This window comes from Colobus angolensis, unplaced genomic scaffold, assembly GCF_000951035.1.
Source record: "Colobus angolensis palliatus isolate OR3802 unplaced genomic scaffold, Cang.pa_1.0 Scaffold181, whole genome shotgun sequence".
In the NCBI taxonomy this organism is placed as follows: Eukaryota; Metazoa; Chordata; class Mammalia; order Primates; family Cercopithecidae; genus Colobus; species Colobus angolensis.
In genome coordinates, this window is record NW_012114944.1 from 1,457,375 (window position 1) to 1,467,482 (window position 10,108).

The window sequence follows — 10,108 nt, forward strand, 5'->3', positions numbered from 1 at the left end:
TCGAGCTTCACAAGACAAAGAACTCACTGGAAACTGCTGCTTATCGGATGACATACTGAGGGCAACTTGAATTGATGATCCCAGGTTTCACTCATCAAACTTGGCCCAAATAAATTCTCCCCTTATATTAGCTTTGCCTCAGTTTTTCCTTTAGGTCGACAGTTACTTCTAAAGTTCTACATATGGATTTACCTTGTATTAAAATAAGGTATGAGAAAGGCAAATGAAGCCAGAGGCTCCCATCACAATCTTGCCACCTTCAGAGACTTCCAAAGGATCACCATTAACTCCATTATTTAGGAGTGCAGCTCTTCAAGATTCACAAAGTGTTACATCTGTTGCCTAGAATTCCAGAGAGTTGGAGGCCCTGTGTTCAGCCTAAAGGTAAAAGCGATCAGCCTAAGATCATGAGCGCAAGGGAGAAGTTTGAAGCCATGCGCTCTCAAGTAGACGTTTCCCGCTGCCCAGGTCTGCGGGCCAAGCAGCCAGCCACGCCGGCCCTCGTCATGCACGCGATAAGCTAGGCTCCCACGCCACGTGGCACTGGGAAGGCGTCCACCGAGCGCCAGGGAGAAGGAGGCGGAGCCCGACCTCAATCTCGCCCGTGTCCTCATGGGAGTTGTAGTTTTCCTCGCGGGGGTAGCGGGCACGAACTCCCCGGCTTTTGTCCGTAAATAGCATCTCCTTCGTACGAGTCATTCAAATAATAGACGCAGCCTAGGTAGCTTCAAGAGAATATGGGAAGGGGAAGGGGCAAAGCAAGGAAGGCAAGCCTAACAATTATGGGCGGGGCAGGGAAAGTGTTCCCACTCAGTATGCATGCGCACATCAGGCCCGGAGGGTGGGCGGGGACGGAAAGGCGACGACTAGAGCGGTGTTGTCCCCGGAAGTGCCTTCCCTCCCGGTCTGCGCGGAGGCGACCTCCTTACCTCATTTGTCCTCGCCCCTCCCCGTCCCTCTACGCGTTTGGTTCCCGGTTGGTGCTTCCTGTTCGCAGCCGCGGCAGTGAGTATGTGTGTGTGACGGACCCCCCCAGCCGCCCGCGGCCCGGGACCCCTACCTATCCTCCGTCTCGCCCGCCGGGCTGTGGAACTAGCGCGTGCCCCTCGCCGGCCTCGACGTCTCCCGTCCGTCCCTCACTCGTGGCCGGGCGCAGCTCCTGGTCCCTCAGCTGCGCACCGCCTCACGCGGCCGGGCTGCTGGACTCGGAGGTCCGCGTCTCCCTGGCCCTCCAAGGGCTAAGGCCGTGATTCTGGAGCGGCTGGGCGTCCAGGGCCTCGGTGGGGGTGGCGTGTCTGCCCTTTTTATCTCTCCGCAAGACCCCCCCAGTCTTGTAGGGAAGCCAGTCAGTGAAGCGCGGAGGTCCCGGCGCGCCGAGAGGGAGTCCAGTCTTTGAGGACCGAGTAGTCCCGGGCCACCTCCCGCCTCTGCTGTCAGAAGCAGCAGCTGCAGCCGTGGACTCCAAGATTTCGGGAGCTGTGTCCCTTTCCTCATGTAAAACAAGTAGACTTGGACTGTGTTTACTAAGGCGCCCTTTATCCCTCCCATCCTGTGAGCGGACAGTTGCCTTCAACTTTTGGGAAGAGCTGCCGGTTCGGTGGAAAAGCTGTGGCTGGGAATCAGGAGGCCTGTGTTCTAGCCGTAGCTCCCCCACGAACTCGCGACTCCAGAAAGCTCTTATTGAGGCTGAATTTAAGATTATTTCAGATTACACTGTTGAATTAGGAGCTCCATTAGGGCCTTTTTCGCTCAGTAAGTTTATCTGAGCCCGTTTCTCCAACTATAAAACGAGAGCGTTCAGTTTGATGACTTTTCAGGTCCCCTCAGAAGCTCTTGACTTTGTGGTTTTCTTTTTCTTTTTAAAATTTTATCTAGGACTGTTAGAGAAGTGACTTCGTGTTTTAAATAGTTAGGCTGTCACATACAAAGACTTTTAAATGGATTGTGTGTGTATTTAGGAAAGCATTATGCTTTGGAGACAGTTTAGCATTGCTGCTTTCAAGGGAATCTGAGGATGGGGAATAAGCTCAGGAAGGATCGCAAGTGAGGATTATATTAATATGTTAGGTATCAGGGTAAGAGACTGCATGACCGAAGGAAAAGGGCAAAGGGAAAGGTGAAGGAAATGTTTCCGGATAGGATTAATTCTCATAAAAATCATGTCTATATCCCAAGAAGAGCTGGGACTTATGTGACTAAATTTAGCTTATTTTTTTCCTCCCGAAATACTGTGCTCTGTCTTTTGTGACCTTTGTTTTACACATTTGGATTCTCCACCCCAATCAAATTTGATTCAGAGTGGCCGTCGCATTTGAAAAATGGACAGACATTTTAACCGGTTAGTCAATTGTGTTTCAACTGTCCTGTCGGGGCAGCTCACTAATAGTAAGAAAGGAATTTTACGTTGAAAGTAAAGTGTATTTATCACATTCCAATGAAAATTGGACTGAAAATGAGGCTGTGGATTTGATTTAAATCGACCCGAGATGGATGCCTCTGTCATCAAGAAGGAACTAGATCTAGGGAGGCTAAAGGTGCTTTGGAAGTAAATAAGAGCAAAAGATCAGAATGACCAGTAGGTAGACTGTGAGAGCGGAAGGATTGATTAAAGACTGCATTAAGTAAATGCTGAAAGCTTAAATAAGCCTTAAGTTGTCTAGTTTAAAACCAGTCAATGAATACTGCTCCCTCTTTTGAATGGTAATAGCCTTTGCAGTTATTCTATAACTGTTTTATATTTGTTAAGGTATTTTAATTCTTAAGTAAGTTTCATTTCCATGATATTTTAGGATCTTATATAGGAAACATCTTTTCTGGTCATGGGATTGATCGTCTTTGAGTACCAACTTGGGAGATTCTTGAGTGGCAAACTGACAAATGTGTGTTTTCCTTCTACCTAAAATGTCTCATTTAGTTTTTAAATTCTGCTGGGACTTAAAGTGGATAGTTGTGAGGTAGATTTAGGTGTTAGAACCAATGCAAATATTGCAATGAAGGAAGGTTTTTTTTTTTTCCCAAAACGTCTTAATTTGAAGTTAACTTATTTGAAAATTTTATTTTGGGCCATGTGCGGTGGCTCACGCCTGTAATCCAGGCACTTTGGGAGGCCGGGGTGGTGGGGGGGAATCACGAGGTCAGGAGTTCGAGACCCGCGCGGCCAACATGGTGAAACCCGTCTCTACTAAGAATACAAAAATTACCCAGGTGTAGTGGCGCGTGCCTGTAATCCCAGCTACTTGGGAGGTAGAGGCAGGAGAATTTCTTGAACCCAGGAGGAGGTTGCAGTGAGCCAAGATTGTGCTACTGCCTTCCTGCCTGAGGAACAGAACAGGACTCCGTCTTGAGGGGAAAAAAAAAATTATTTAAAAATTGTAGTGAACAATGGGCTGAGAATCACAGAAATGTGAATCACTTCTAGCTGTGTTCTTAACCAGCTGCATAACCTTGAATTAGGCCTCCTATCTCTTTGTACTTCAGATTCCTGATGGGAAGATTGAGGAGTCTGTATGAGATAATCTGATTTTGTTATCTAGTTAGTATACTTGGGAGTCACGTACAGGGATCAAAAAGCTGAGAAAGCCTTCTGAGTCAAGGGGGTGTATGAGTGTATGTAAAAAACATACATTGTCCTCTGAGACACTTTTTAAAAGGGTAAATTAAATTCATTTGAACGTAATTAAAGCAGTAACATAAACCAAAACAGCCTCAGGCAGACCTTAACCCTGGCATACATAAGCTACCTAAATAAGAGAGCACGTTATGCCCAGCACAATTTTCAAGTACAGACGGTACAGAATCCTCTTAAAGGCCATAGGGGCTAAATTGTTAAACTCATTTTTCTGCATTTCAGGGAAAGAGATAAATCCTTCGACCCAAGAAATTCAGTTTTTATTATGATTCTGTAGTTTATTTTTGGCATACATTCACAGGTGTGCCTATGGCTCTATTCTTAATCCCTTTCCTTTGGGATGGCTCCAAGAGTAGTACACATTTGTAACTGTAATTTAGCTCTTTAATTTTTTCTGTGCTGCACTGGAATTATGTTTTATCTTAAGTCCACACTGGATCCTCAGGATGGATCCAGTGAGGATTTTGAAAGAAGCATAATTCCTTTGACTTCTTTTAGAATTAATTTACCTATTAAATAAAAAGGAAAGGATTCATCTTTTATTTGAATTCCTCTGAGGCTAACAATTCAATATAAACTGATAAATGCTATGAGCATTATTCAGACAGCAACGTTCAATTTGTGTGATAATAACAGCATAGCCACCTGAAGGACAGTACAACAAGGGCACAGGCATGTGATACCCTATAGAAGAAAAGCATTACAGGTGGGTTTATTTATTTCTGGAAAACAAACAACTCCAGTAGGAATGTAGTGCCTTTTTGGCTCTTGTCCATTTGGTTTTTGGGATTAAGGTGGTTCTATTACCAGAACTACCATCACAACACCCTGGTATTTTGGGGCAGAAATTTGGGACATTAAGAAAACAACTATTTTAAATTTTATGTGTATAGCTGTTAGTGGAAGAAAGAATAAATTGGCATCATTATTGCTCTCTAGGCTGTCCCTGATTTTGGACACACACTTATTTTTCCAGGGCTCTCATTTTAATTAGTCCATCATTACCTAATAGAAACATCTACTGTATAGAGTTTTGGTTGCTATGCTAGAATTTAAGACTTTGGAGTAGTTGAAAGACAACAGAGAAATTCATCTCATAATTTTTGTATTTTAAGCACATACGAGATTTATCAGGGCTGAAGAACAAATGCCCAGTGGTGTAGTTCGTTTATTCATATGTGAATTCAACAAACGTTTGTAGCTGACCCCGAAAATACCAGTTACCCTGCTTGGCTTTGGTGATTCATTGTTTAGCAGAGTGCATATAGTTCCTGCCCTCCTGGGGTTTGTGATCTGTGTTCCTTGGAAATTTATGTTGAATAAGTAATTAGAAATGTGATGAGTGTTTTGACATGTGAAGTGCTTATGGACGCCCATAAAAGGGGCTCTTAATTTAGCCTGGTTGCAGGTGATTTCGAGCCGAATTTAAAAGATGAAGGCTGAGGAGAATTTAATATGCTCACAGTAGAAAGTAAAGTGTTTCACTTTACGCATTTATTCCCAAAGTTGGGAGTTTTGTCTCAATATTGGGTCATTATTAAGTTTGTATTTATACGTTATAAATATACATTATAAAAATATACATTTTTGTAACTAGTACAGAGTTTTTAGAGTCTGGCTCTGTTGCCCAGGGTGAAGTGCAGTGGCATGATCTCGACTCACTGCAGCCTGTGCCTCCCAGGTTCAAGCTATTCTTGTGCCTCCGCCTCCTGAGTAGCTGGGATTATAGGCGCACACCACCACACCCAGCTAATTTCTGTATTTTTAGCAGAGATGTGGTTTCACCATGTTGGCTAGGCTGGTCTCGAATTCCTGACCTCAAGTGATCCACCTGCCTTGGCCTCCCAAAGTCTTGGGATTACAGGCGTGAGCCACTGCACTGGCCCACGCTTGTTTTATTTTTGAGTTGGGTTCTAGCTTTGTCACCTAGGCTGGAGTACAATGGCGTGACCATAGCTCACTGTAACTTTGAAATCCTGAGCTCAGGTGGTTCTCCCACCTCAACCTCCTGAGTAGCTGGGACTACAGGTTTGCACTGCCACGCCTGGCTAAGTTTTTAGTTTTAATTTTTATGGAGAAGGAGTCTTACTGTGTTGCCTAGGCTGTTCTCAAACTTCTGACCTCAATGTGATCCTCCTTCCTTGGCCTCCCAAAGTGTTGGGATTACAGGCATGAGCCACTGCCAGCTTAGGCATTTTTATTTATTCTTTTGGCCAACAATCAGAGGGCTATGAGATTAATTTGTTAATTAAGAAATATACATTTACACCAAAACAGTAAACAAAATTGTTTCCTGTTAGGGATTTTAGTCATAATCGAAGTAATATTCCTGTGTATGCTTGAAAATATGAGCTGTAGAACCAGAACCAAGGAAAAGATGAAGAATGGATAGGCTAGTGAGAGCTACTTTAAGTTTTGTTTTAACATTTTGGAAAGCAAGGGTTTTGTGTCCTGCAATAGATCTCAACTTGTTTTTCATTTACAATATACCTGTGAAATCTTACATATCATGTGCTGCATAATAGCATTTTGATTAAAGACAGACCGTGTGACTGTGGTCCCATAGGATTTGTATACTGTTTTTGCTGAATCTTTTATATGCTTAGATACACAAATACCATTGTGTTACAGTTATTTATAGTATTTGGTACAGTAACATGCTGTACTGGTTTGTATCCTAGGAGCAATAGACCATACCATATAGCCTAGTTGTGTAGTTGACTCTGCCATCTAGGTTTGTGAAAACCATCCTATGAAGTTTGCACGATGAAATCACCAAACAAAGCATTTCTTAGAGTGTTGACTGTGTTTACATCAATAACTATAACTCAATTTGTCAGTAGTAATTCTCGTTAGTGAGTGGTGGGACTTAAAGGAGTGGGTCCTAACAGGACTTAGAAATCCTTGGATAAAAGGTATTTTAATATGTCTGAGAATAGTGATGGCCTTCATATTAGCAGTTGTCACTAACAGGTGATATTGTTCCTTAAACTCTCATGATCTGAACTTTTAAAATATATTCTGTGTACAACTTTCTCTTTTGCAGCTTGAAGGTTACTGACTTTTTATGATGTTTGGTGGCTATGAGACTATAGAAGCATACGAAGATGATCTTTATCGAGATGAGTCATCTAGTGAACTGAGTGTTGATAGTGAGGTGGAATTTCAACTCTATAGCCAAATTCATTATGCCCAAGATCTTGATGATGTCATCAGGGAGGAAGAACATGAAAAAAAGAACTCTGGGAATTCGGAATCTTCAAGTAGTAAACCAAATCAGAAGAAACTAATCGTCCTTTCAGATAATGAGGTCATCCAACTGTCAGATGGGTCAGAGGTCATCACTTTGTCTGATGAAGACAGTATTTATAGATGTAAAGGAAGGAATGTTAGAGTTCAAGCACAAGAAAATGCCTTTGGTCCTTCTGCTTCCCTTCAGTCTAATGAGCAGGTTGATAAGAAATGCAAGAGTGATATTGAGAAGCCTAAACATGAAGAGAGATCAGATGTAATCCGAGAGGTCATGATTATAGAGGTCAGTTCAAGTGAAGAGGAAGAAAGCACCATTTCAGAAGGCGATAATGTGGAAAGCTGGATGCTACTGGGATGTGAAGTAGATGATAAAGATGATGATATCCTCCTCAACCTTGTGGGATGTGAAAACTCTGTTACTGAAGGTTAGTATCATATTGGCCATTTTGAAAGTAGTATCATCTTTCATAAGGAGGACCGCTTTTCCTAGAGAAAAGACCGATAGGGTCTGCTCCATTTAATTCCTCACTTTTTGGTCTTGTCTTTTGGCTTGTTTCTCATGTGACTCTCTTACCAGTGGCTACTCTAATGGTGGTCTGTCTGAATATCAGAAAGAGTATGTCAGAATACCAAAGACACTCTGCTTCTGGTGTAAGCAGATTCATAGCTGCTGCTTCCTGTTTGGCTAGAGCCAGTTCTGGACCTGAAATCTTACCTCCCCCCCCTCTGCTTGGTACCACAGGTGAGTACTCCATCCACCTCTGACGTTAGCCCCGTGCACTCATTCAGCCAACTCTGTTGGGACTGTCTCTTCATATGGGATTTGCTTACCCAGGAGTTAGACAGCAAGCATGGGGAATGCCTGGCACACAGAATATATGGAATTAGTGTTAGGATTAGGATTTTAGGTACTCCACAGTCAGAAAGACAGGAAAATATGAAGATCTGAAGTCTAGGGCAGATTATAGGAGAGAATGCAAATTTTGAGAGCTACGTCATCAAGGATTAAAATTTTGGTGTTAGTTTTGTCTCTGTGACTTGTAGTCATCTAGTCTTAATGCTTGTGCCTTCAAGAAGTTCCTTCTTTTCATTTCCCTCCCTTTATGGCTAATGCCCAGTCTCTTGCACTAGTTTCCAAAGTAGTCTTCTTTTATATCTACCCTGTACACTGTTGTTAAAACTGGTATTGAAATTTTACTCATAGTACTTTATTGCTGCCCCAAAACTTTTAATGGCTTCCCCAGAAATGATGACATTGAATGTAAATTGTGCTTGGAGCCCCTGGGATTGGCAAATGTCTTTTTAAGAAGCCAGATAGAAAATATTTTAGGATTCCAAGCCACATGATAATCTTAACTACTCAACTTGGCCCTTGTGGGAAAGCAGCCTTAAATAATACCTATAGAAATGGGGGTGGCTGTTCTCAATAATACCCTATATACAAAAACAGATGGCTGGCTCAGACTGTAGTTTGCAAACCCTGAGAACTTGACAGCAAAACGAAAAGAGAGAATAGTAGTTAGGACATAGAACAGAATCACAAAGTTTTTTCCATATAGGTGAGCTCTGATAATGTTTTTAGGTAGAAAGAAAGAAACTTGAGAAGAAGGAGAGACTAAACCTGTTTGATGGATTGGGTTGGGGGCCAGGTTAGAGATAGGATCAGGTGTATGTGTTGTTGAATTATTCCTAAAAAGGAAGAGAGACACTAGTAATTGCTAAATCATCAAATATTTATAAAGGTAGAGGAGAAAGAATAAATTCAGATGGATTGAGGTAGATGAGAGAACATATGAGGATGTGTTTGATTTTCTTGGGAAAATGAAAGCAAAAGTAAGAGAGGGTGGGGAATAATTGGAAGCTTAGAATGTGGAAAGGATGTTTAAGTGCTGTGGGGAATACTTTCAGGCAGTGGTTACCAGTATTTTGAAGATGACAACCTGTTTAACTTCGAAACAATTTGTGGACCACCCATGGTTGTAGTTATGATTTTAGTATTCAATTGAGAAAATGCATATTAGAAAGAAGGAAAGAAGCTACTACTGTTAGATGACTTTGTATTTTATTAACCACAACATTGATATGTGAGAAATAGTGTTTATAATGCATTGCTCTAGGTACCCATTAAGGTAACTAATTCTATAGTTTCCCAGGAGGCTGAAGGCTGTTAAATTGGAAATCATTGCACTCTAGTGAATCAACAATAAGAGAATAAAGGATTGCTTAGAAGTAGTGTTCAGTCAAAATTAAAATATGAACTTGTAATGAACTCACTTTGAGGGATTCCATAACTTTATCCAGTAATACTTGTCAGCTTGGAGCAAGATGACAGAAACAAAATGATCTTGGGTTAGGCGTAACACTATAGAAGGCCAAAATAAGCATTTAGTTTATTCTTTCTCTAAATTACCTTTTTCCTGAGATCATACCTAGTTTCATTAATCACTTCTGTATTTATGGTCATCAAATTGTCATCTCCTTAACCATTTTGTTGATTTCAGTTTCTCCGTGTACACCTACTGAGTATTTCCGTTTGGGTATCTTACTGTTTCACATTTAACATACTGAGAAGAAAGCTTGATAAGCTGGAAAAAAGTTTATTATCTTTCCTTTGAAACAACTCCCTGCTGCTTTCTATTTGCACTAGAGAATCTACAGACATGCTGCAGTTGATGGCACAATGTGGGTAGGTTGGGAAAAACATGAATTAGGTGCTGGATTTGGAGTAGAAATCGAACTGTGCTATGTTTGGTAAATGATAGTGATGAGAAAGTAGAGAGAACCTCGGATTTGTGTTTTTGTTTTAGCCAAGTAAAATTAAATTCTGCATTTTTGAAAATTAATTTACTTGACTCTTACAAACTGTTACAAATACTGTCGTATATATTCTCTATTTTATTTCCTTGATCTACTAATGCTGTAATCCTATTTCTTTCCAATTAATAAACAATGTATTTAGTACTGATGCCCATTTAAGAGTGTTGTTACTCTGTAATCACTACCTCTTTCATAAAAGTATCTGGGGATAGATCAGTTCGTATAATCTTTAGAGAGAAGATTTTTTTCGTTTCTCTTAAAGTATAGATGGCCCGGCGTGGTGGCTCAAGCCTGTAATCCCAGCACTTTGGGAGGCCGAGACGGGCAGATCACGAGGTCAGGAGATCGAGACCGTCCTGGCTGGCACGGTGAAACCCCGTCTCTACTAAGAATACAAAAAATTAGCCAGGC

The 10,108-nt window shown here is 41.6% G+C and overlaps 1 protein-coding gene across 6 annotated transcripts in view; it reads left to right on the forward strand.

The window, feature by feature from the left end:
- Positions 1-855: 855 nt before the first annotated feature.
- Positions 856-10,108, forward strand: part of ZCCHC7 (zinc finger, CCHC domain containing 7) — a 234,308-nt gene continuing 225,055 nt past the window's right edge. The window contains exons 1-3 of one of the 6 annotated variants that reach the window (XM_011939438.1): positions 905-1,013; positions 1,876-2,075; positions 6,675-7,305. In XM_011939438.1, coding sequence (XP_011794828.1) covers positions 6,696-7,305 — 610 coding nt within the window. In that variant the 5' untranslated portion in view covers positions 905-1,013; positions 1,876-2,075; positions 6,675-6,695. Of the gene's footprint in view, positions 1,281-1,875; positions 2,076-6,674; positions 7,306-10,108 lie in introns of all 6 variants that reach the window. The other 5 variants (XM_011939435.1, XM_011939434.1, XM_011939437.1 and 2 more) reach the window with 5 other exon arrangements.